Source organism: Heliangelus exortis, chromosome 4 (assembly GCF_036169615.1).
Source record: "Heliangelus exortis chromosome 4, bHelExo1.hap1, whole genome shotgun sequence".
NCBI lineage: Eukaryota > Metazoa > Chordata > Aves > Apodiformes > Trochilidae > Heliangelus > Heliangelus exortis.
This window is the reverse complement of record NC_092425.1, coordinates 10,180,763-10,207,920: the sequence shown is the minus strand read 5'-3', so window position 1 is coordinate 10,207,920 and position 27,158 is coordinate 10,180,763. Positions and strand designations below refer to the sequence as shown.

Sequence of the window (27,158 nt, the reverse complement as noted above, 5' to 3'; positions counted from 1 at the left end):
TTTTGTTAAGAGGTACAGTTCAGGATTTATTTTTTTTTTTCCTTGGAGCAGCCTAAAGCAGTCTGACACAATGAATGCATCTCACAGCTTGTAGCTTAAAGGTACAACTTTTCAGAAGCATCTGAAGGATTTAGGAGCTTAAATTGCCCAGCAACTTCCACAGGAATTGACCTTTAAATAATTAGCCTCTCCTGGAGTGTCTTTGTTTTTAAAGTGTTATTTTTGCTTCCAGTCTCTGAGAAAGCACGTATCAAAATCAGAACGTGATTAACTGGAGCATCCCACATTATGGAATTACAATGAGCAGGAGAGCAAATGTATGCACAAGTGTTGGTTCTGATTTCTGTTTCTTCAGATTTGCTGGAGTCATTCTTAGTGTCCTGGACAAAGGGATTTAAGGCTTTCTTGAACTAAGCCCCTTTTTATGTAGGCAATGCACTGGAAGCACAATTATGCTACTAGGATAAGGTGAAATGCAGTGGTGATGCACCAATTCATCATGTTTGGGTTCTTCTAATGAAGCCCATTACTCACAGAAGAGAAATTTCTCAAGCAGTTAGTCACCAGCAGACAGCTTTCCCTGCTACTCCTTCCTTTCCTGCAGCCGGTGAATAGTCTGGTCCTCCCCTCACTATTCCAAAAAGTGCAATATTAGGAAAAGTCAACACCTAAATGAAAAGTAAACAAGCAGTATTTAACTTTCCCTTGACCAAAAAAATTAACATAACAGAACAGTTTTCAGGAGCAAGCCAACCTTTTTCATAAAAAACAAAACAAAACAAAAAAAACAGCCTGCTGTCCTTTTAACACTACTGAAAGATACTTCAGTAAGATACTGAATACCTTTCTTCACCTTATTAAAATAAGCATAAAAACCAGCCACATACTAATTGCATAGAAACATTTTGTGTTGTACTTTGTGCAAATCTGACTAAATAAGGCATGCTTAAGAGTTTAGGTTGCAATGCAGCAGTTCTTGAAGAATGCTGAGAAACTGCAAGGAAAATTCCAGGCAGTCTGCAATCCACATCCACTTACACAGCTCATTTGACTTCAAAGACCAACAGCTGATGGCTGCAGATCTGTCTGCAACATAAGGCAATGTGGTATGTGTAGGGTCCAGCACCTGCTTTCAGCTACTCATGGGTTTAATACACATAAGGTCACTTGAATTCAAAAAACCTGAGGAGCCAGTTAAAAAGAGGGCTTCAGATGTGGATTGCTAAGAACCCAGTTTTGGGGAAAAAGAAGGGAATGGGGGAAGATGACAAAGCCAGGAAGAAGCACAGCCCTTTGCATAAAGGGGGTTTTGTGCAGATTTTGTATGTAATTTTATACATATTTTCAGACTCTGAACTGTCCCCACGGGACAATGTTTTTCCAGGCAAAATGTCTCCTAACCAGTTATCCAGAAGAGTGTTTCTGGAACAGAAAAGCAAAAAAGTCTTCCTCTCTTAGCCTCTCTTACAGCATCTGTTGCAGAAATGCAACAGGAACCAGTGATGCTAAAAAAGGGTGGCTGTGTAAAGAGGTGGAGATGAAGTAGAAAACTGCAGTAAGAGCAGTTTAAGAAACCATTTAAATAAGTTACGTAGCACAGAGGGAAATTATAAGGCCTAATATAAGGTAACATGGAGTAACATGTTGCCTCCTTCTTCACCCTCCAAATCAAGTATTTTCAGGAAATATTGAAGTACAACCTTCTTTTGTAAGCAGCTTTGCATGACAAAAATTGTTCAAAATCCAGAAGCTTTTTAAAAACACGTTTAAAAACCCCACTAATAATAATCCTCAAAATCCCCCAGTATTTTGTAACATAAAATGGAATGTTCCTGGGCAAGAGCTGCCAGCTCCTTCAGAAACTCTGGGAAAAGGGCAGCAGCAAGTACAGCATTCTTCACGTGTGCAGGAAGGCTGGGATGAGCCAGGCCTTTCTTTCCTTTATGTCCCAGGAAAGGCTGGAGTACAGCTGGGTAAGCTTCAGAGAGGTTCCTTCCTTTCCCTGTGTTGCTGCTGTGCTGGGTGTTACCTACAGCCAGAAAGAGAGGAGTAAAGAAAAAGAAAAAAACCAAAGATTCAGTGTATTAAGAACACAGAGTATTTTGTACAGTGTTCAAACCCAGTTTAAAAAGAGCTGCAGTTTGCAGTACCCAGACCATGTAGGGAGATACTCCACTAATCCAACATTATGAAGTTCTATGTGCCATGATTCTATTGCATTTTTTATTAGCTATCTTTCCCCAAGTTATATATTATTCAGTTCCAGCTCTGATAAGAGAAATCTGTGGGCAGAAAAGGAGTCCAGGGAAAGAGTAATATGGATTTATCTTGTGAAATAGCAGCATAATATCTATCCATCTAGACACAGGAAGGTTGTCTTCATTTAAATGATACTGTGCTCTAGCCCTCCCTCAGATCAAAATATCATTTGGACTTAACTTCTCTCTCTCTTTCTCTATCCTCTCCCCACGAATCATTGTGAAAACAGGTCTGAGGCCAAGCTATCACAGTTCCATGGGAATCTGAAGAGAGATGGAAGCTAAAGGAAAAAATATTTGAAAATTTGATTTTTCTACACTTGTAGGTCCCACTAACTGCACTGAACTTTAACTCCCTGTAAAGCATCTGAACATTACAAAAAGAGCAAGCAAAACCCAGCACGTGTTCTGCTACGTGATCTCTGCTGCCAGAGTTCAGATCAGGGCTCAAGCATCAGAACATATGGAATTACAGTGACAACAACACTTACATTTCAATCAATTGCTCCTTGTTTCAACCTGAAGCAAGATGTCACTTTAACTAGATGATAATTAATGTAGTGAAACTAAAAAGGTGACAAAATTAAACACTGATGAAAATAAATACTTTACAAAGAAAAATTAACCTGCAGAACTTACTGCCACAGGATGTCATTGAGGCCAGAAGTGGAGACAGAAAAAATCCCATTGAACTTACATGTTGTCATGAGATGCATAAGTGACTCATTAAAAAAATAAAAAAAATAAAGAACTGCTGAATTAACACTCATACTGCAGATAAGCCAAAAGCTACACTGGTGAATTAAGAAACATTTCCCTTGAAGTGCACACCCTCCTGTAGTTTCCCTAAGGTGTTGCAGAATTACTGCACACTTCCAAATACCCAAAATGAATTTTCACCTTAATAATCTAAGAGTTCTGCTTTTCTTGAGTTTCAGAAAAAAAACCCTCAACAAACCTTTCCAGCTCCAGACTTATCAATCATTCATATTGTTATTCTACAAATTTTTATATACCAGGGACAGAGTACAGGAATTTCAGTTCTGCAGGAAATTCTGACTGTGGGAGGAAAAACATCTTAAATTATGAATTACAATGAAAAGATTAGGTTTCAAGCTTCCCTTGAAGATTCTGGGTTTTAAGATTTTCTAAAGTCAAAATGTTTCATAATTAATATTTTAAGTTTTGCAAATAGTTTAGCCAATATAACCTGAATGCTACTAGACTATCAAAGCCTTCCTTTTTTTTTCAAATCTTCCCTTACAAAAAAAAAAAATTTATACAGTTCCCCAAAAAGATTTTGATTTAGATTCAACTGCTTCGTTGGGAAAAAAAAAAAAGAAAAATAAAACCCACAGAAAGTTGGTTGAAGGACAAGTTTTTCCTTTGACCAGGATTATCCACCTCTTTCTAGTGTGAGGATGCAAACTGAATCATACGATTGAGAAATTGAGAAAATGAGTTCCCTGGAGATGGTTACCAAAGGCACTGAAAGCTGGGCAGCATTTTTTATAGGACCATGACAGCTTTCCTTATCTAACCAGAACCCAGGCCAGTGTGCAGGGAAACCACACTCTGCTGCAAGCAGTAAATAACAAATCATCCATTTCTGCTTGAACACCTTCAGAGGCCACCACTCCCAAGGCAAAGGAAATGCCCCGGAATATTTTGGGTTTACATTTGCATTCCCCATTAAGTCTGGCTTCCATTTTTCAGGTATGGATTCTGTAGGAGGCCAGGTATGCTCAGACCTGTAGAGAAAACTTTTGCCACTTCCATCTGGGGAAAAGCCCTCAGAGAGCTGCTGGTCTGCACAATGCTCAAAGGTGGATTCAAGCTAATGCAAAGAAATCCTACAGGAGTTCCTGGGGTTCCTTTTCCTTTTTTTCATTTACTATGAGTGCAGCAGTTCCTGCCTTGCACTTCTTAATCAATATAATCAACTACTGTGAGCTGACAGACTAGTGAGCCAGTGTGCCCCAAGAATTAAGAGTTTGATTACCTGCATCACCAGACCTGCTGGGAACCACATCTGCAGTTACCCAGACATCTATTTTCTCTCCATCCATTAGCCAAGAGGTGCCTTCTTTACAGGAGTTGCCACGACACAGAAGCAAATGTACCAACAGAGTGACTGAGCAGCCTTGTTTCAAATTCCTAAATAATGACCAGCATGAGTCTACCTGACAAATTCTGCAGGCTGCAGAAGAAAACTACTTAAAAACAGGAAGTATAAATAAATGCTATTGGGAATGCATTGTATAAAAGTTCTTATTGCCAGCACTTTAAAAAAGACACTGAATGTTGCCTCCTAATGCCATCTCCCACATGCTAACCATCTAACTGTGAGGCTTTCTAAACTATGGCATCAGAATGTGGAGCCTAAAATGTTACTGGCACACAGCTCCTTACAGCAGACACCTTCCACAGGCTAAGTCTTCAAGAAGCAGCCTTAGCAAGATCATAATTTTACAGACTAAACATACTGCAAACCTTAGAAACACACACCATGCTGACTAGAAATTAGATTTATTATTATTCAGAGCCTTGAAGAATGCTTTCCACACCTCTAGAAATGAAGGAAAAGTATCAACATTTTCACAGAGGTATAGGCAGAGGGGGTGATTGTTAATCAGTGATGAGTGAGCACACTCCTGTAAATGCAGCCTCTCTTGAGCCCTGGTGCTGAGTCAGCTCTTATTCACTGCAGTCACTGCTCTCACCAAACCTGACACCTTCCCATCACGGGGGAAGGTGGCTTTTAAGGGAAACCTGCACCCAACTCTGCCTGCTCAGCAGCAAGCTGAGAACAAGCACATCTTCAGGGCAGGGCCCCAACTCAGTTGCCTGGCTGCATCAGGAAAGGTCTTAGTTAGAATTTAAGATTCTTCATTTTGCCTTTTTTTGCTAGCTTCCCCCATGCCAGGGTAAATACTGGAAGCTGCTGAGACAGGTGTAATGTGTGCTGTGCTTGAAAAGCAGCAGATGTTACAGAAGTCCCCTGGAAAGCTTGTTGGGATGATGCCCATTTAGCTCCTCACCACTTCCCAAAGTGTCCTGGCTTCTGCACCCACCCACCCACTCACCCTTTATTTTTGTTGTTTTGTTTTTCATTCAAGAAGGCACTTTCAATATTTTCTGGCTAGTATCTATCTCCTTCAGTAGTAGCCCAAACCAAGATGCTATGCCTTACTCAGTTGTTGCAGTAACCAATTCATTCTGGACTTCTGTCCTCCCTAACATTTATCAAAAAAGAACCAATGACTAGCTGAAGGTCAGGCTAAAAATAAAATGAAATCATGCACATATGCCATCACTCCTCATGCCTTGAAAGCTGGTTTGTTTATGGCCAAACTGACAGCAAGCCAAGAGATGATTTTGTTACTCCTTTAACCAGACACTTTCTGTAGCAAACAAAAGCTTCTAGAGAGCAAAGAATATCCAAATAGTTCCATGTACTATGGCCTACCAAGCACTGTCAGTTAAGGGTGCAGAAGGGTGGATCTGGTTAATGATACTGACAGTGCACCACATCTACTTTTAACCATTCTGTAGAGAATGAGAGGCAGTGAGTCATTCCACCCAGTGCTCCTCTGGGTGTGGTTAACATTTACCTTTGGTTAGCAACTCTTCTGCAGCATCAGACATGTCCACACGAAAAAGTAAGTACTGCTGGGCCTCCAGGAGAAGGCCTGGGAAGTCTTTTTCAATTGAAGCAAAATGTTCAATTTTATTTTTCACAGATGCCAGCACCTGCCAAACAAACAGTAACAATTACTTCTTTCTCCTTTGCTCCCTGTGCAGCCACAGACTGTAGAGTCAGCCTTTCTCTAGCTGCATTAGAGTTACAACAACAGTTATGGTCATACAGAATTTCCACTTCGTTGCTCAAATGCAATTAAAACATCAAAACAAGGTGAGAGGCTCTCAGACTGGTGGGAAAGCAATGGGAAGAACTGAAAAGAGCTAAAGTAAGGTTTAATGAGACACCAAAAATACTTTTCCAAGGGGCATGACTTAAACTAGTGGTCAAATACCTGATAAAGTGAGCGCACACTAGGCTGAAACACCATGTTGGTGTTGAGCAGAAAGGAACGGAGGAGAGGCTGTGGATAGCTTGCCAGCTGAGTAATGATCCCAATCAGCAGCAAATTAACATGCAAGGAATTCTCCAGCATGTTCTCCAGCTTCGACAAGACTACGCTGATGAAGGGCCCTGCAAGAAAAGGAAGAAGCAATGCTTTTGTTTTCACAGAACAAAAACGCTAAGATCCAGGCAACAGGCATTTAAAAGGAATTCTGATCATCATAACCAGACAAATTAGACCTCCCACATGCCCATTAAAGCCATCAGGGAGGAAAACCAAATTGTATCTGATCAGACAAAACAGACTTAACAGAAGTGTTAGAAGCTTTAGTGAGTAGAAGCAGTTCTGCTAGCTAGCCAGAGAGCTTACATTAATGGCTTCTTTAAGATGCATAATTATTACCCTTTACATGTACCAATAAGAATTTAGCTCGCCACATCATGGAAGTTAATCAGAACAGTACCACTAGTTTCAGTGCAAACAGAAGCTGCTCTTTTTGCTCCTGTTGGGCTTTATTTCTATGCAAGGACTGAGCAGAATAAGTTACAGCTGGATTTCCTGGCTTATCAAAAACTGTGGTGTTCTAAGAGTATGTGACAATGCTACGTTAAACATAAAAACCAAGGCCTACAATAGATCACATCACAAGCTAAGGCATTTTCAGTGCTGCAAACAGTCACATGAAGCAGAGAGGACACTAAAATAGATTTAGAAGCAAAATTATTCGTAGATGTAGGTTTTATTACAGAAATGCCACCAGTATATAAGAGGTTCAGTTTGCTTACTCGTGCTGCAGGACAACCACTGAAATACAAAAGCATTTACCATGAAAGTACATAAACCCCTGGTGCTCAAGCTAAAGAAACCTCTGCCAAGCTGAGCATGGCTTTAACCAAATACTCCATACATATCATTCATTATATGATACAGCTGGTGAGGTTGCAAGCATGGTGAGGTTGTAAGCATGGTGAGGTTGTAGTCTGTAAGCATGTCCTAAACACAAGCAGACTCGTAGAAACATCCCTCGTTCCACACTGAAGAATCCCTGGGTGACACAGAATTGTTAACTTTGAACATCCCACCCTAATCCCTGCATGCCACGAGCATTTCTAGAGTCAAGGTGGCCACAATCCCCCCCCTAATTCCAGCTTCCCTCAGCTAGCAAATGGCAGCCATTTGAGCTACCTGGGAGTGGTTTAGCCCAGTTTTATACATCTGCTGTAAACTGCAAGGCTAAAGCAGAGGCTAAAGCAGTTCTGGGCCAGCACAACAGCAAGGATCAAATCCTAGGTGCTTGCATTGCCTTCACCCAATAGAGCATCACCAGAAATTGAAGCCTACCATGTTTTATAGTGACCATGAGTACAAAGCAAGGACTCCCCTGAGACTCTGCTAATGCCAGCACAGCTGCTCATAAGAGGAAAGCACAAGGGGCAGTGTTGACAAGGCTCTATGTGGCTGCTGCCTTTCAACCACATCAGCCATCAGCATGAAGATTGTCATCACATCTTGCAGGAATACCCAATGGAGTGGCCCCAAAACCTTTTACTGAGTTACTCTTGTCCCAGCATCACCTACTGTTTCCCCTCTCATTTCATGGAGACATCTTCACAGAGCTCCTGAGGACCACAGTGCAGCATTTCTACTCTATCAAGAGGAACTGAAGGAGGAGGAGCTGAGATCTATCACTGTTCCTCTCCAATAGATGAGGCTTCAAAGCTGAGTACATAAAGCTAAAACTAGAATTTCTTACATGTGCTATATATAACTGAAACAAAAGTTACCAACATACATTAAAAAATTTCTCTGAGGCAGTGACTTCTTCCCCCCAAAAATTATTGGAATGAGAATCAGAGCAACTAAGCAGAGTTGGCAAACCTTGCAAGAAACAGAGCAAATGGATGAGAAGTCAAAAAATTATTTCTTTCCTGACTGTACATCTCTATGTGTCCATGACATCAAGCAACGATTGTGGGAGAGGGAAAGGAATATAAATTCTTGATCCTGAACACCACATTCTTTTTTCTTCAGGGGGAAACAGGGATGATAGAACTTAATGCTTTTAAATTTGACATAGACACCAACAGGACATTTTCTTCCTAGATCCATAGGCCCGAGGGAAACATCCCTGCACTGCTGACACTTACTGGGTGTGGGAACCTCAGTCTGGTTATTCAGTTCTGCAGGGAGAAGCCTTACCCCACAGCAGCATCCCAAAACATTGAAAGCAACAAAAAATCCTTATCATACCCATCTGCAAAATTAATATAGCACTCCAAATAAAATATATTATTATACGGAAATACACTGCAATCTCAACTTTTCTGAGGTAGTCTTATGAGTACCTCTTTACATACAATCACTAAGATCTCCATTAAAGCAAGGAAAATAACCTAAAAGTAAAACATGCTGTGGATGGGGAGCAAACAGCAAGGCTCTTTGTGTTGTTTCTTTTTTGTTTTGTTCAATTATGGTTTTTTGTGGGGTTTTGGGGTTGTATTTTTGGGTTTTGGTTTTTGGTTTTTTTTTTTGGAGGGGGGAGAGTACACTGCTGAGGGGTTTTTGGAAAAGAACAAATGGGAGGAAGGACTCTGTGAAGAATGAGAGGCAGGGACACCATTTTTGAGCTACATTTGACAGCAGATAATGGGAAACAGAAAGGTTTGAATGTGATTAGCCTCTGGTACAAGGAAATTGCCACCCCAGAGAAAACAGCAAATTGACTGAAAAACAGGCTGAATTTTTTCCACTAAGAAGCAGTGCCAGGCCTGCTGGCCACAGCTGACCAGAAAGAGCTGCATTTCAGTGGTCATGCACTAATGTTTTCCTCCTCCTTTCAAATGAATGAGAAGCCATCTTATAGAGGTTTTGTTTTGGATGAGGAAGCCTAGATACAGTATGATTTTTTATTATTTGCATAGCTGTGGTATCTAGGAGATCTAAAGATCAGGAGCCTGCAGTGCAAGGAGCTGTGCAAATACAGATGAAAAGCCCACTGTAACCTCCGGCAGCACTTGGACAGACTGAGGAGACCAAGCTTAAGTTGCTGCCTGGCACAAGATAAAAACACACCTCAACGCCGAGGGCAGACCTGGGCTGGGTGGAACAGGATGCCAGGGCAGAGCATGGACCCAGGCACGGGCAGACCTGGCGTCAGAGCTGCCACCTGGTGCTGAAATATGAAATAGCAGAGGGGAAAAAATAGGCAACGCAATACTAGAGCCACAGCGTCAGAGAGGAAAGCCACCAGAAAAACCCATCATTTACCCAGGCCTGCTAAATTTCAAGTGTTGCTCCAACCTGCTTTCAACTGCAAAAGCTTTCTCGGGAATGATGACATATAAACAAGTCAAGATTTTATGGCCAACCTCCCCACCCCTGAGCAACCACTGTTTGTTGTCACCACATTGATTGCTTTGCTCTGCTTTCATGTGGGATCTCTCACTCTCCTTGGACCAGTGTCAGCTATTTGGGCTGAACCATGTTTAGTGCCAGGACTGTCCCTTGCTCCATGCTTGTGCTGTGCACCACATGGTGTCATCTTGTATGGCCCCCTTTAATCACCCTGCCTTCCTGTACTTGTTAAGTATGGAATTAACAGGACATTCCACCTGTAAATGGAGTACTCTGGCTCCTCAAAGCGTGCCTGGGAGAGACATCCTCTTTTGGTCCAAAGGGAGATGGCATGTTCTCTGCTGAAGGGGTATCTGCTGAGAAATTCTCAAAGTCGTCCTCTTCTTCTGCAGGAGAAATAGGGTCAGGAGCATCCAGCTTCTGCTCCACCAAGCTTGCACTGTTTGGATCCAGTTCCTTAATAATTTTGTCATACTGTGCAATGAAATCCTCACCATCTGTGCTCAGCAGTCCTACACTTAAGTTATGATCTGCCTCCTGAGGAGAAAGCTTCAACTCCAAGTCTGGCTGTGGATCAATCTCAATCATTTTCTGGTCTATTTGTTCTTTCATTACACCTTGAGTCAAGCTTGAATTTCTCTTACTGTGCTCATCATCCAAGTCCATTTCTAGCTGGGTCTTTGCAATAGGCCCATTAACTGCAGTTTGTCTTTGGACTTGATGTTCTCTGGCTACATTTAAACTTTTCTCCTTGGAGTTATCATCTGGAGCATCCTTCTGGGCATATAACCTGTAAACCATAACATCATCCTGAAAGTCTGATTCCTCTATGTAAGATCCCTTGACGAGCATGATAGCATTTTTCTTCATTTCTTTAATGTGTTTCGGTGGCTCTGCAGGTGGCTGCATCTCCGTGCTTCCCAGATCATCATACGTTTGCTGTGAGCTCACATCAGAACCAGGAGAGATCCCTGTGTCATAGCTATCATCCCATTCTAGCTCCAGCTGCATCTTCTCACCAAAAGGAGTTCCTTGAGAGGAGCTGCACATGCTGGGTGTCCTTTGCTGGAGCCGAAACATGGGGTTTTCCACGTCTGTGCTGTTCTCCTCAGCAAGCGTTTGGATAAAGGTGTCTGGATCAGGGTTTATTCCATCATACAAGGCAGACCAAACCTTGCAATCTTTCAGACACTGGAGGATGGCTTCCTGAGCTTCTGCCAGGTACTGCAAATAGCTGATGTCCACAGCTCTTCCATATTCCACAATGCAAGTAGATTCAGAAGAACGTCTACCACAATCTGAAAGTAAAGAAGATTACTCACACCATGACGTAAAACAGCCCAGAATTTTTCTATCTAATCTTTAGTCCCAATCATCCAATAAGGCAGGAAGATCAAAGTATAAAGATTAAGAGTTTTGCTCATTAACATGCAACTTGTCTGTATTGCCAAAGCAGAGCTGTAACTTAAGATATTTGTGAGACCAGCCTGCAAACAAACCATAAAACCACTTGGCAGCAAGAGCTGCAGTGAGGTATCTGTACATTATTATCATGGATGCATAAGCAAGTTGGATAGCTGCTACTATAAGGTTTCAATAGACCTGGTCACAGAGAAAGAATTAAATAATCTTTTCAGTCCTGGCTTGCCTGGTTTATTGTTGCCCACTACATTTCCAGTCCCTCCCATCCTTCCCCCAGGTACTCCTATGAGCTGCTGCTGCATCAAACTCAGGTCATGATTTGTTCTTCTCCCAAGTACCATTTACCTTCAGTTTGTGCTGCTTTTGTCCACAGAATGTAATCTTTTCCTTGGCTTTCAAGTGTCAAGGTGATCCCAGTGGAGCAGCAGACTGGTGTCAGGGCAAGCAGTTTTGCAGCAGATACAGAGTAACAGTCTCTCTCTTTCACAGCACATCGCTGGCTCAACATCATGTGGTTACATGGGATCAAATACCTGCAACAGCAGTGTCAAGCATTACTTCATCAGCCTTTCATGTTGGAGAAAGCAACAACATAAACAATTCCCTTCCCACCTTTCTGGCCACTCTAAATTAAAAGAAGCAGTAATAATCTTGACAGTGATCCATGTTTTAAGCCTCTAAAGAGCATGAAATGCTGGCTCTATATTGCAAAGCTGCTGTTTGATGAGGAACTGCCAAGTTGAGCAGAGGTAGGAGATCACTCACATCAGAACTGGGAAGTGAATGATCCTTTGCAGGTCAGAGCAAACTTGCTGTAAGAAAGGATGCAAGAAGTATGGGGTGAGCAAATGTCAAAGGCCAGCAGAGTGGTTTGGCCCTGCTAGGTATGAGTTCTGTCTCAGAATCTTTAATTTATTTCTTTTCCTGGGAATCAAGAGAGAGACATGTGCCAGACAAGCAGTCAGCAAAAAGGAAGGGAGGGTCATCAAGGTGTTCTACTGCAGCAGATAACAGAGCTCTCAGGCAGAGGAGGGAAAAAGCTATAGGGAGAATTCAAGGAATAAAGGAAAAAGAGTCTTGTGCTGAAGTTCTTTAGAGCACTTCTGTTAAATTTTAAGAGATCTTTATTAAAAGCCTCGGTGTTAATGAGAAGTTTTGCCATTTAAAATGCAAACAAATTTAAGGATTCCTTAAATAATCAAAAATAAGATTAAATACAGCACTCTACTGCTGTTACAGTAGCAACATACTTGAGTTCACTGAGATCCTAACAGCATTCCCAGGCACAGCACCCAGAGCTATATGAAATTTCAGCTTAATGCCTGTGGGCAGGGGGACAAACAAGTGTCTGAAACATTCGTGTGACCTACAGTGCCACAATTTAGTTACATCAATATTTCCAGATAAATAATCAGTTCTTATCTAATACATACACCAAAACTGTACGTGGGCATTCTGAAGCAATGCACAGAACTATCAGTTAAAAGTAATTTAGTACATTTAGAACATTACACAACATTTCAAGAACCTGAAGCAGTCTTGGTGAGAGAGGACTCACAGAGGTGGATAACAAGAAGGAAAGTGGAGGCTGCAAAGAAGTCTATAGCCCTGTATCACAGTGTATAATACACTAGAGAAAACAGGCAGGAGAGAAGAATTATACATTTAGAAGCAGTGAATAAGCATTTTGTAGGTGATAAATATATTCTTAGCTGCTCTTCTCTCACTTTTATAGAAATAAATCACAAGAAAAATCTCTTGGCTCCTGAAGATCGCAGGATGTAAATCACAGTTCTTCAGGTCTGGTAGATTTTTGTAAGGATCATAAATATTCTTATCTTTGTAGTTTCTGCTCTCTTGGGGGACCCTTATCCAGCTCTGCATGCATAGGCAGAGACTGTATGTCCCAGAATTAGGATAAAGAGTGGAAAAAGGAGTTAGGGCTTTACCTTAAAACTAGCTGTAACATCACATCTTCACAATGCAAGCCAATGAGTGTTCTGAACAATGCCAAGGAGACCACACAGAGCTGGAAAATTATAGAAATTGTCAGTTTTTCTTCTGAAAATTGTACCTTTCCAATCTTCTCTGCATTTCACACTACAAAATGGGTCTTCCAGAACATCATGCTTTATAAGACACTGTTAGTGTGATATTTCATTTGTAAGCACTTCTATGGGATTTTTAAAATGTTGTCTAGTGCTATACATGTTATATTTTAGCAAAATACAATCCTGAATTTTCCTTCAAATAAGGTATTAAAAAAGCAACAATGTGCCAGTCTTCAATAGTATTAAAATTTATTAAATTCATTTAACTCAGCGTGAAGTGAACACTGTAACTTCCAAGACACTGTGTTAGTTTTTTACCTCTGAAACAGAATTTGAACCAACTAAAGACCTTTTCTGAAAGAAAAGTTCTAAACTATCTCAAGTTTCTAATGCTTTAAGTAGAAGAAATTATTAATGATTGTGCATTAAGAAGCTGAGTGCTTCTATACATATAGCTTAATGTACTGTCATAGAGCAGGACTAAACACATAATTTTAAAACCAGAATCTTCACTGTATGAAGTGTTCACAATCCCTCCACTACAAGTCTCTTGAATGGCTGGGAACCATAAGAAGGCATCAAGATCCTTTCTGTGGGACCAGGAAGGGAAAGAAGGAGAGGACTCCTCGTTGGAATTTCACATTTGACTTTTTGGCACAAGTCTGATCAAATGTATCCCTAACTCAGAAGTCAAACTCAGTAGAGACAAAAGTCACAACGAGTCAAACCCATTCTGAGATTGGTGTCTCACTTTCACACGAGCTTTAGGACAGACTAGAAACATGGGCCTTACTTCTACAGGGTTTTTTTTGGTCACTAATTATGCATACAACACTTTCAAAGCTATTGCACAGTAAATTTCTACCTGCCAAACATTTGCTAGACTGAACAGTAATTTCCAGCATGGTAGAAGCCTGAGCTGTAAGTTTCCACTGGTTTTCATGGACCACAGCACCGTCATTTCCCTACCTCTTAACAACTATTTCCTTGGGCACATTCCCTGCACTGCTCTCTCCTAGAATCAGAACCTCACAGCTGGCTTCAACTCCAGGATGAAGCTGACTCCTGTGAGAATTTTTTAGCATAAGTTGTTTCTTTGCTGGAATTTCAAATTTGTCTTTCAATCTTGCCTCTCCTTGTATTACGGAAAATAAAATTTTTAATATATGAAAGTAATTCAACTTTTCAGTAGCTAACAAATGGAACAGATTAGGACAAAATAAGGACAAAGCTACAGATAGTTCTCAAATTCATTTTTTCAGTTGCTGAACAACCTTCACAATTTGTTCATGATTAAATCCAGCATCCTTCCTGGGCATGTCTTCTCCTCCACACTATGGAATTTCCTCCCTTTCTCTGCAGGTGTTTCCCTCACTCCCCTGTTAAAATGCTCTATTTTAGCTCTGCAGCAGCATGTTGCTATGTTCCTCTCTCCAGCCCACATTTTCTTAATAATGTCAACTTCAAGACTTTTTTTCACCATTTACAGTTCTCTTTCAGACCAGAGACTCAGCTTCCCTGCAATATGATTGACTGCCAGTGGTGATCAAGACCAGATTAATGCATATATTTCTTAAAAATGTATATATATACATGTATGTATTTTCCCTCATTTAGTAGCTGTATCAGTGGAAGAGTTAAACAGCAAAGTGAAAAGGAAAATTTTCTTAGATTTCCTTCCCTAGTTTGGTCACTGAATGAACACCTGGAGAAGAACAAGAGAAAGGCAAAAGCAGAAACAAGACAACAGGGAATGCTCCTGACCCAGCTTCCAGTGAATCAAAGTAGAGCTCAAACTTGTTGCCCTGCCACCACTGTCACTGCTTGTACTTGGAGCCAACAGGAGGGTGCTAGATAGCCCAAAGATGTCATGTCTACAGAAACAGATGGAGAAAGTAAAAGGGCAAGAGAAGAACAAATAACCAGAACTGGAGTTCTTAACAGGAACAGGAATTTAAGAGCTCCACAACAAGCTTTTGGAAGAAGACAGATCCTTGCATGCAAGGTGTTTTATCCAGGGGACAGACATAAATTCTCATTTCCTCTGAGAAATGTACTCCGAGCCAAGTGCCAAGTCTAACTTTCCAATATACTGTGAAAGTTCTAAAAAAAAAAAAAAAAAAGCTAGTGCTTTAAATTTTCCTGTATTTAGGAAATTTCAGTTTATGAAGAACCATTTGTCTTTGCAACCCTATTGCAAATCAAGAATCATCTGAAGAAGTAAAACTAGTCTATTTTTGTATCTAAAAAAAAAAAAAGATTTAATATACGTTCAAGAGACAAAGGGGACATAGTATTTTTACAAGTCCTTTTGTCTGCTTGTCTGTAGGTAAGTTTAATCCTGCTCATTATTAATAGGTATTTTCATCAATAATAACACATGCAGCTTTTGTGCTACAGAAACACAGAAGGCTGCAGTTCTGGCTTTTGCACCTGGCCAAGCTATACTGCAGAAAACTCATTTAGCATCACAGCACCATTTCAGCTGAGATCCTGAGTTGTTCAGGGCTGCAGAATTCTTTACAATTCCCATCTTGTTTGCCTATGAAACAGTAATTAATGATTAGCAGAGACAACAGTTTGTACTGACAGAATCTCCTTCTGTTTTCAGAATTAATCCATCTTAGAGATGCAGTAAAAGCAGAATATATCCATATTTGCATGCACTCACATTTCAAAACAAATTTCAGATGAATCTACTGTTCCTAATTCACAATTTAATGCACATGCTGGTGTTCTGCCTTCTCTTGTACCTGCACTAAAGCAATATTCTTTATGTCAGCCACAAAGCTGTGCAGCACACAAGATTCAGCCAAGACTGCCAGCAAAACAAGGTTCAGAAGGGTAGTCCAGTGCAACAAGTAGTCATTTTCTCTGCCAGAAGATCCAACTGTTAGCAAAGGTAACTTTACTGTTGTCAGATAGCTCTCCAGCCACTGTGGTGCATCGTGCCCAGGCTGAGAAGGGGCTCACTGCAAATCTGAGGTAAACCTCACTACACAGGGGAGTGAAGGCAAAGAAACCGCAGTCATCTGATCACTTGAGCAAGAAAGCACCTTCTTTTAATCAAAAAAAGAAAGCAGGCAGCATCACAGTTACATGTTACAACAGTAAAGACTCGATTCCTGAGAAATATATTGGCAATGCAGTGATTCACAACGTGAATCTATTTGGAGAAATCCTCACAGGGCTCCCATAGTCTCCCTCAGAGGCTATTTGAAAATGCACGGTGCTTGGCAAAGTTCCAAAGATCAAAAATGCTCCTCACCACAAGCCTATGTATGGGTCCCAAGGTGAGTTATCTATGGCAGCACTAATTCAACAGCATCCAGAATCTGAATCCAGACTTCCCTAAATCTTCATCCCACGCTATCTCACCTCACACATTCATCAGCTTAGTAGAGTGGTAGCTAAATGTCATCACACAGGAAAAAAAATGAGGGGGGCGAAGAGATCGCACCGGTGGGTGTGGGGAGAAAACTCCTAGTTAAACACATCCCCACTGAATATATAGAATCTCCCATTTAAATATTTAACCTAGGTCCATGCAGAGTATCCAAACCTCCTGCCTGCCTTACCCGGAAGGGGGTGTTGATGCGGCTGGTGAGGGTGTCCAGGATGTGCACGTTCTCGTGGCGGTGCAGCAAAATGAAACGGAGGAAAATCTTGAGGAGGGCTGGCTCTGAGACACTGCGCAGAAAGAGATCCAGGTATGCAGTGGTAGCCATCACTTCTTCCACGGTCACCTACAAGCAAAAAGCAGGTAAATGCAAGCATTCCACCCACACAAGGCATCCGTGCATTCTCTGCAACCGTATGCCTGGCAAAAACTCTGAAGATCTCCACACACAGCACTGCCACAAAAACATCGAGGTCTTTTCCTTTAAATTTTGCAAAGAATGACTCACAAGCATTTTGAACACATTTCTTACCTGGCTTTCCCAGGAAAAAACCCAAGAAACCTCACAAATCTCACACATACTGCAATAAAGGAGCCAAATCATGCTAGAAGCTCCCTACAACCTTCCTGCCCATGTCAGCTCTTCTGCACCACACTTCTGTTTTCCTTCAGGAGAATTTCTGTTATCCTTCAGGAGAATTTCTGTTTTCCTTCAGGAGAATTTCTGTTTTCCTTCAGGAGAATTTCTGTTTTCCTTCAGGAGAATTTCTGTTTTCCTTCAGGAGATGTTGTGAATACCTGCATCTACCACTTTATTAAAAACAACTGACTCGGCACAAAGCAAAGTACAAATTAGGTTTGGTTATAGAAATGTAAGGAAAAAATCCTCAGCTACCCAGAATTTTGCCACAATTCTCCTTCTTTTTGTCTTCCTGCAGCTCAGTTCCTCACCTCAGTTTTCAGGAGGAGTGTGCACATACATACGTGGCACACCCCAAAATCTTCACTACTACTTGTGTTTCGAAACACAGTTCAAATATCCATATGACATTTGCATACCATAACCCACACTGCTCTGCTTATGGCAATCCTTTGGAGCTTATCTATTCATGGAGTGCACTGGCAAAGCACAGAGAATTCCAAAAGCCACCTCTGCACCATGCACCACTGTTGCAAAGTCAGCTTTTTTAAAAATAGTTACCTAGGAACCTAATAAGCTTAAGTGCACAAAGATAAACCCTTAAATACAAGAATCTGCCTATATGAAAGGAAGTATTAAACATCTTTTGTTTACCAAACTTAGCAGGATAAGTGAAAAGACTGATTTTATTAAAAAAAAAGAATCAAAGCTGTCACATAAGAGCTAAGAGGATTTAGAAAATACTCAGAAGGGCAGCATTTACGTAACATGCTGTAAATATTAAAATTCCTCTTCCATTATGCTGCATGTTAGCCACGTACACAGCAATGTTCATGCTGCCAGTGTTCTCTTTAAAGCATTTAAGATCACAAGCTGCTTCTGGCTGGTTACACAGAACACAGGAATGCTGCATGCAGCTTGCAGACATTATGGACACCAATGGACACCAGTGAGGAGGGCACAGAGAAGCTCTGAGCCTAAGGTCATTCTGGGGCTTTGTTTGAATACTCAGCTACACCATCCATAAATAAGTGGGCTACTAGCTCATTTTGGGACTAGGAAAAAAGTGAAGTAGTAGAGTTTTTCACCAGGATGGAAAATAAGTTCACCTTCTGCATTTATTGCAGTAGGGTTGGTCAAAATCAAGCACTAAAACGTGACAGTGAAAGGAAATGAATGAGGCACACTTCCACAGGACCTATCAGCTCTTAAAGACTAAGTAAGCAACAGCTAGACAGATTTACAGATTTTCAAGATTTGCAGCTGTATGTTCAGCAATACCAAAAGAAAAAAATGAGAATATAGTTCTTTCAAATAATAATATCTACTAGCATATATTCCAACTCAAAATACAGTTTACGAATTCATTTTTCCTCCCTTCCCTACAAGTGTCAAGTGAAAAAAGAATAAAAAATTACTAGGTTGAGCACCCCAAAGTTACAAATTACCAGCATTAAGACTGTGGTTAGACATAACTCAAATTATGTATTACTTTAAATATGATTAAAAAAACCATGCTTATGCACACATACACTTATCTAGAGGACTACTGCCACATTTCAACCAAACAAAAAACAAAAAAACCTGCTCAGGAAAGAAGCCAGGGTTGTGAAACCAATCTCACAGGGTTGGAGATTAACTTTTTTTTTTTTTTTTTCTTTTGCAATAGTCAAAAGGTGAGCTAAAAAAGAATGGCTTTCTGATTAAAGTTGTTGACTGCTACCCTGAGTACTGACTTTATTTTTTGTTTTGGATTTTTTTACAGCAGCAAACTGTAAAAAGCAAAGCCAAGGAAATCCATCATGTGATATCATTATGATAGCATTCAGTTCAAAGAGTTTAAACCCTCTTGCCAAGGAAAGGCCAGGCAGAAGAAATACATCATTATGTCTCTGTGTCACTTCTCCTTCATCCTTTATAGGGAAAAAGAAGCACATTGTTGGCCTGTAGGTTTCACAGATGTTCACTGACAGCTGAGGAACTGGCCTATGTGTATGTATAAAATGCCAAAACTGTAAATTAAAGAACAAAAAGCCAGCAGATACACAAGGGCACTGACCTTTTTATGAAATGGATGCTCTCTGGATAACTCATCCTACATTTGTATCAGTGAGAGAAATGCCCATGCATTTCAGAGTGTGTCTCATGAATGAAACAAAGAGCAGAGAAAGCCAGCTAGAGACTACTTTGGAAATGTTCAATTCTGAGAGGATGTTCATTGCTCCTAACAGCCTGGGGATGAGGCAAAAAAAGAAATTATATTTATCATAGACAATACCTCACTGATAGCACAAAACAGAGCTGGAAGCACCAGCCAATGATTAATGATGGCCAAATATATCAGAAAGGAGTTACTTATAACCTTGTTAAATCTTAATTGCTTGAACTAAGGTTTTATGTGCAGGGTGCTGCATTACACTTCATTTTTAGTTCTTCTTGGGAAAGAAGAATCTGCTTTATCATTTCCTGAGAATGAGGGAAGAAGACCAAGTTTTGTTAATAATTGAATTTTTTTCACTGCCTTATCCACAACAGTCCTTGAAACTTTTGCAGTAAAGGAATTTAGGATCCATTTCACAGTTCACTGTGCTTGCTACACTCAGAGCAGGCAAGCTAACACTGTACAAGTTACAAGTTATTACAAGTGTATAAATACAAATAATACAAGTGTATTATTATTTGTGTTATTATATATTATTACTATTATTATTATTATATAATATTATATACTATTTGTATTATTATGTACAAGTTATTACAGTGTTATCATGTTCCAGAAGTTTCAGAGCTCTCACTCTCTCAGTCACACTTTGTGCCCAACTTGTCCACATGAACCAGCCCAGACACCATCCTTCTGGATCCTCACAAGATCAAATCAAACAAAAATACTGCTTTTCAGCACTGGAAATGAAAGCCACGTATGCAGCTTAGGGAAAGAGAATTAACCTGGAAAGCAGGCATCTGAGCTTTTAGAATTGTATTTATTTTGCCAATTTACATTTTGGGTTTGCTTCTCCCTTATCTGAGAGTAAGTGTAACTTTAAATATTTGAGGCACCTCGAGAAATACTCAACAAGATTAATTATAGCTCCATGAAGCTAATTTTCCTTTTACTCAACGGGACACATTAACCTGTTCTGAATGAACCCCTAGAGAACTCACTTTTTTTTGCAATTAACCAGAGAAGGATGTTGCAAATCAGTTACAGTAGGCAAAATCCAGCTTTGGCAAAAATCCTTTTAACTCTGTAAAGCCTTTCTACAGATGGCATTCATACATAATACATTGAGTACTGGAAGTGAGACTTGTTCAGTTTGGGCAGTTTTAATTAAAGATCTCTGTTCTCTCAGTTTTCTAAGTTACCAAAGCTACACTGCTAAGATTCATTCACACAGCTTGCTGTCTGTCTCTCCTTAAACTCATGTCTCATGAGACAAAGTAGGGAAATCCTTTCTAATAAATTCAAATCAGTACTTAGGTAAACAACAAAAGAACAAATGTTCCTAGAGAACTAAACATTTAATATCCATGTCAAGCATGTGACTACAGTCAGCTTACAAAACGTTGTAAACATGGAGAAATTGGACTGTAGTAAAAGTAACTTAGGTAGTCCTCAGAACTGAGCATCTTTGACATGTTGATAAAAAGAAGACAAAACTTTCACACATCCAAAATCCGATAATTTTATTTGAAAATTCCTCACCTCTAATAATTCCAGTATCAAGAAAAATACCATGAGAAAAGATTAATAAAACTAAGGCGTGATAGTTTTCTAGAAAAGCCTTTTCTAAGTAACCAAATTTCAAGCTATGTTTTAATGAAGATATTGCAATATTACAATCCAACATTGCCACAACCAAAAAATAAAAATCAACAAGCAGCATTCCTTGCATTTGGTCCTTTCTACTAATGGTAAAGACCAGAGAAATCTTTGCTCCTAAGAAAAAAATTGTAGGATTTAAAATGAAAAATGAGAAAAATCCATACCCACTGCTTTAATTAGACTGGTATTCTACCAGTTCTATTTTAATTAACTGTACTTATAACAATAGCAAATTGTTGCAAAATTTTTTCAGTATACATCTAAATGTTAACATACACATCTAAAGATACAATTTAAAACCTCATCCACATGTTTTTCTTTAAAAAAAATCAGTTATTGTAGATATTTTTGAAGATTTAATCTGCTACAAAAGGGAATGAGAGATATCACACTGATATTTGATTAGAGAAGACTGAAAACAGAAAGACACTTCTAGCCTTCTCTAATTATGTAATAATTTCTAGCAAATTTTTTTCTTGCCTCCTCTGATGACTGATTAGATGGTGAGGCTGAACACTGTAAAAAGATCCAGCTTTTACAAGTCAGTGTGCCAAGTAATAGCAAAGAGCCAGAAATTACTGTCATTGTGAGTTCAGTTTAATATATTACACTCACTGTGTTAGACCAATTGCACTGATTCTTTATTACTGGCTATTTTCCCTTGGGATCCACACAATATATTTTCTAATTTACAGCTTCATGCTCTCTTAGAGGAATATCACTATTATGATTACTCCTTTCCTTCTCTACAAGGATTTCATATTGCCCATGAAGAGACCATAAATGTCCTTATTAGAACTTGTCCTCTAGATCCATGAGCAACTTAAAACTGAGTAAGCCCACCTCATTGATAAAAAATTCCAACCATGCCCACTCTCTTCTCCTTTCTATTAATTTCCAGCTTCTTGCCCCCTTCTTATACAGGCAGAAGGCTTCATGCTTCACTTCACTACACAGTGAATTGGCTCAGGAAATTGATTCAGGTTAAAACCATCCAGGAAATAAAGGTGAGTTTTAACCTCACTCAGTTTCCCATAGGAATATTTGTGTTGCCAAAGAGAGAGGCCACAAGCAGGATGAGGGGAAGAAGAAGTTTGCAGACTGAGGGAACCAGAAAACCAACACTGTTTCAGCTTCCCTCAGCTTACTTTAGTCAACTGGTTCAGCTCATGTCAAAATTCATGTTAAAATTCAACTCAACTTCAGCGTTTGATGCACAAAGTCAAAGGCACCTTTAAGATGTAACCTCTAGGTTTGGTATCTACTGATGGGCTTCTCAAAAGCAAGAGACTATTTGAAGTTTCCCAGTAACACTTATTGTGGACATTTTTACAGCAGCCATCTAAATGCTTTACAGTGAGATGAAAGATGGTATTATTTCTAAATGGGAACTGACAGCCTTGTAGGATATTTATAAAGATGCTCTTTTTAATCTGTACAGTATAATTTACAGGTCATTTCCCACTAGCTGAGCTGTGTAATCACCAAGTAAGTACTATTGAATTAACACAGTAGTATTCCTTGTTAGAGGTTTTCATTCAGATGGGTTTATATCCAAGAGAATTGAGGTCCATTTGAGGGAACCATGTCAGCACTTCCACAGAGCAGTTCTGACCTGACCCACAGCAATGTTTTACACTGAAAAGCTGGGGAAATTTTCCATTATTCTGATTAAAACAAGCCTTCAAAGTAGAAAAATAATTATAGCTAGCAATTAAATGCCATGTAGTAAAGCAGTAAATGCTAAGACATTAGAGTTGCTTTTGTCATGTTATTTGCCAAATTGTAGCACTAACTTCAATAAATTGAAATAACACAAATTATATAAACTCAAGATGTTCCAAATAGCTAGCTTTTCCCCTCACTCTCTGAACACCAAATCAATATTAAATCATATGCACTTACAGTAAAGAGATGCATATAACAAATCTGAGTTGTAGCAAAGGTAGCATAATCTTTATATTTGCCACAGTGTGGCTCCTAATTATCTAGCACATGGGTTTGACTGCAAAACAAACAAACAAACAAATAAATAAATAAAAGTCTTCTGAAAAAGATTTCACTCAGATATCCACAACAGTGCTGCAACTCCCTAAAGAGTAAGGTAAATAAATTATTTCTACTTCCAAGTGTATAAAGACTTAAGGCAAAACTGCCTTCAGCAGAACTGGTTAAAACCTTGGGTTATTCTGGTTTCACTCTGGGATTTCAATTAGGTTTTGACTGAAGAGAACATGACTCTTGTTTGACTACTTGGACCCTTGTACAATTTGGCCCTAGAAGACATTATATCTTTTTTTGAAAGAGCTCCAAAATGTTCATTTTTAAAGTGAAGCAAGAAATCACCAAAGAAACGTGCCACGGAAATTTAATGGTATGGCTCTGTGCCTCAGCAGAATTATACTTTCTCAGAAGTATTTTTTTCCTAAGCACCAAAACCTATATAACATACAGGAATACATCATTTCAAGTTGCAATTGATATACCATCAAAAAATACCACACTTAAGAAAAGATTCTGCCAGGTAGTCTTATTTTTCTTGAATCCCAGCCACTTACACCAGAAAGAATAAAAGATGGTTTGAACAAAAAGTTTCAATCATCAAGCAAATACTATTGGATTAACACAGCAGCACACCATGTTAAGAGGTTTTTGTTTAGATAGGTTAGTGTGCAATAGGATTGAGGTCCACTGTGTATCTTCATGGACAAAATATTTTGTACTTTCTGCTTTTAACAGGATTTGTACAGAAAGAAGGAATTTGTGACCTTGCATAAGGACAAACCCCCAAGAACAATGTAATGGAATCACTTTTTCTGATGTCTAAAGAAACTCAGATGTCAGGCATAAAGGAGGGAGCTCTTTTGTGAATCTTTAGTGAAATGTACAATAAAATCCAGATAACCAACTGACAAGACAGGGCTGCCCAGCCCAGCCAGTGCCCATCCCCAGCTATGTAACCCAAATCTGGGCTCTGTCTCCTCCTCAGCAGCGTGCAGCTCCTGAGATAGGAACATATTTATCCCACCTACACATGTAAGGAGGGATTGACAACCCACACAAAGTGACAACACTAGTACAGGTATAAATTAATCTACAAGAACGTGCTATATTTAGGATACTTAACTTGGAGAACTGAAGTTAAGGAGTCATAAGCTTAGGAATGTTTGGGTTATTTACGCACTTTGCAGTTAATCTGTGACGTAAATAACTTTCACAGATCTCACTGTGAAAAAAACAGGTTATTTCTAGCCAACCAACTAGCTAGTCCAATCAATTTAAAACTTCCTTAACTGAAAAAAACATAAGAACTAGCAAATTTTTTTTTTCAGCTCCATACTAGCTTCCTGAGATAAAATGATGAAAATCACACCAAGCAAAATATGTTGGTCTCCTCACCCACTGACTTTTTCATAGAAACACATTTTTATTCTCAACACTCTTACACTGTTCCATTTGCACAGTGAACTGTACAACTGTAAATAGTTGTACATAGTAAGTATCTACAGGGAGACAATCTGCCAAAACTTAAAAAAGGCAGAGCTTAACGTGGAGTTCCATAAATGCTACAGACATTTCAAGATCACACGTACACATACTTCAATGCTTTGGACCACTTACTGGAATTCTGAACTAATTTCACTGAAATTCTTCTTACTAAGATTCTGATTTTTACCAAAAGTCTTGTTTAATAGTCCAATGTTTTAAGTTGGAAGAAGAGAAGAAAGTGAAGGAAAGGAGACAGAAGGTCTGCGTGAATGAACTAGGAACTCCTAACCAAACTAAACATGAAGAGATGTTTGGATAACCCAGATAATCCAGGAGAAATATATAAAAATTGCCTGAGGATGCAGGGAAAGGATTAGTAAAGCCAAAGGCCAGCTGGAGTTGAAGAAGGGATTCAACAGCAAAAGAAAGACTAAAAATGTGTGCCCACTGCTGAATGGGGAAGGGAACCTGGTGAAAAAACAGATGGAAAAGGCCACAGTACTCAACACCTTTCTCACCTTGGTCTTTACTGACAAGATTTGCCTTTGGTAATCTCAGGCCCCTAAAATTAGAGTGGAAGTCTGGAGAAAGGGGGACTTACCCTTAGGGGAGGGGAACCAGGTTAGGGAACATCTAAACCAAACTGGACATGTGTGACTCCATGGGGACTGACAGGTTGTCTCTTGACTGCTGAGGCCACTCCTGGTTTTTGAAAGGCTGTGGCTACCAGAAGAGGCTCCTAAGGATCAGATATAAGCATTTAACACTCCAGTCTTCAAGAAGTATGATCCATGGAACTACAGTCTGGTCAGCCTCATGCTGAACCCTGGGAATGTCATTTCCAAACAACACATTAAGGAGAAGGTGGTGACTGGGAGTAGACATCATGGACTTACAAAGGGGAAAGCAAGACTGACTGATCTGATTGCCTTCTACTGGCCCAATGGAGACATGGAGAGCAGTTATTATTTATCTTGCAAAGTTTTCAGCACTGTTGTACAACATCCTCATGCACAAAATTATGAAAGAATGCATTGGATAAGTGGACAGTGAGGTGGATCAAAAAACCAGTTGGACTTCTGGGCTCAAAGGATTGTGATCAGCAATGCAAAGTCCAGCTAGAGACCAGTGAGCATGATCTACACTGTGGCAAATATTATTTAATATCTTCATTAATGACCTAGATAATGAGATAAAGTGAAAGCTCATCTAAGCCCATGGATGTTACAAAACTGGGAGTAGCTGATAGGCTGGGTGGCTGTGCTGCCATTCAGAGGGATCTTATAGCTCTGAGCAGGGGTATTTGACAGAATGATCTCCAGTGATGCCTGTGTGATTCTGTGAAGACAGGAGGAAGGAAGAGACTGCCCAGCAACTACCATCTGCAATGTAGGTTTAGCTTTAATCCAAAAGCAAATAACTCTCCTTGTACCAGACATTTTGCTTACATCTGAATACATCAGCTGCAAAGGCAAAATGATGTTGTTGTTACACACATGAGTTAATGTGTGATGAAGAGCTAATAAGACCATTAATTACACAGTTTATCTAACAATGCTTGTACAGCTGTTTGGCTTATTTTTTTTATATACTTGAATCAACTAGATTTGATTTTGTGATCAGACAGGAACTCACATTAACATTTCTTTATGTTGCAGCTGAAGAGAAAACTAAGAGAAACTAAGTTCTACCACACTGAGAGCAGAAATTATTTAAGACTTCTTTCCTAGATGCCTACACTCTTGACTGAAGCCATCAATGCAAAACCAAAAAATGGAACTGTGTGTCTTGATGCAGAGCAGTTTTTCCCTCAAAATATTACTTCTTGAAGAAAAACTAGAACGTAGCACAGAGATAATAGGTCTGAAGTAGTATGCCTACCCAATAGTCATTCAAGAGCAGAGCCAGAAACTCATCTCCCTTCCAATTTTTACCTTAAATTAGAATCATGGGTGCCAGATGGGATGTGGGACATTAAGGCCTGAACACCAGATGAGGTCTGGACTCCTTCCCTTTCTTCCCTATCACCAAGAGTGATCAAAAGCAGCTGTTTCATACCAGTTAAATTCTAAAAATAAGATTTCCAGGAGCACTTTAGGAAGATATACCAATAATTATCATCTCTTCTTACCACTTCTCCCTTTAACCTTCCAGAGATAAGTCTTTCTAATCAGGTATTTATACCATGCTCCGTTACCCACTGTATTTGAACTCATGACCCAGAATAAGTCAGAACAAACCCAAACTGAATAACTGGATAAAACCCAAAATCTTCAGCCACAAGTAGACTTTAGGCTACCAAACCAACTTCATTGAGTTTAAAAGCAAAATCAAGATACATTTAATATTGCACCCAATGAAAGAATTTCTGTTTTAAAAAGAACTGTGGTGCATCTGGCCTTTCTTATTTTGGCCCTTCACAATTTTTTGAACCTAAAGGTCAATTACAACACTTAAGTCCCCAAATGGGTGATACAGTTTTTAAGCCTGCTCCTCAACTTACCATGAATCTTTTCAATGGCAACTCAAAATTAATGTAATGTATGAAAGAGCTGTTACAGCATAATTATCTGTCTTAGCACATAGACATCTGTCCCTAAAGCAAAGATGTAAAAGATTTATTTTCTGTTAAA

General features: G+C 39.6%; 1 protein-coding gene across 7 annotated transcripts in view; it reads right to left on the bottom strand.

Annotated features, from left to right (window-relative positions):
- The window catches only part of FHIP1A (FHF complex subunit HOOK interacting protein 1A), a 91,716-nt gene continuing 64,558 nt past the window's right edge, over positions 1 to 27,158 (bottom strand). For all 7 annotated transcript variants that reach the window (XM_071742942.1, XM_071742935.1, XM_071742936.1 and 4 more), the window contains 7 exons: positions 16,752 to 16,919; positions 13,072 to 13,151; positions 11,468 to 11,655; positions 9,958 to 10,998; positions 6,296 to 6,474; positions 5,873 to 6,011; positions 1 to 2,029 (listed from right to left, as the gene is read on the bottom strand). In XM_071742942.1, coding sequence (XP_071599043.1) covers positions 1,779 to 2,029; positions 5,873 to 6,011; positions 6,296 to 6,474; positions 9,958 to 10,998; positions 11,468 to 11,655; positions 13,072 to 13,151; positions 16,752 to 16,919 — 2,046 coding nt within the window. In that variant the 3' untranslated portion in view covers positions 1 to 1,778. The remainder of the gene's footprint in view (positions 2,030 to 5,872; positions 6,012 to 6,295; positions 6,475 to 9,957; positions 10,999 to 11,467; positions 11,656 to 13,071; positions 13,152 to 16,751; positions 16,920 to 27,158) is intronic.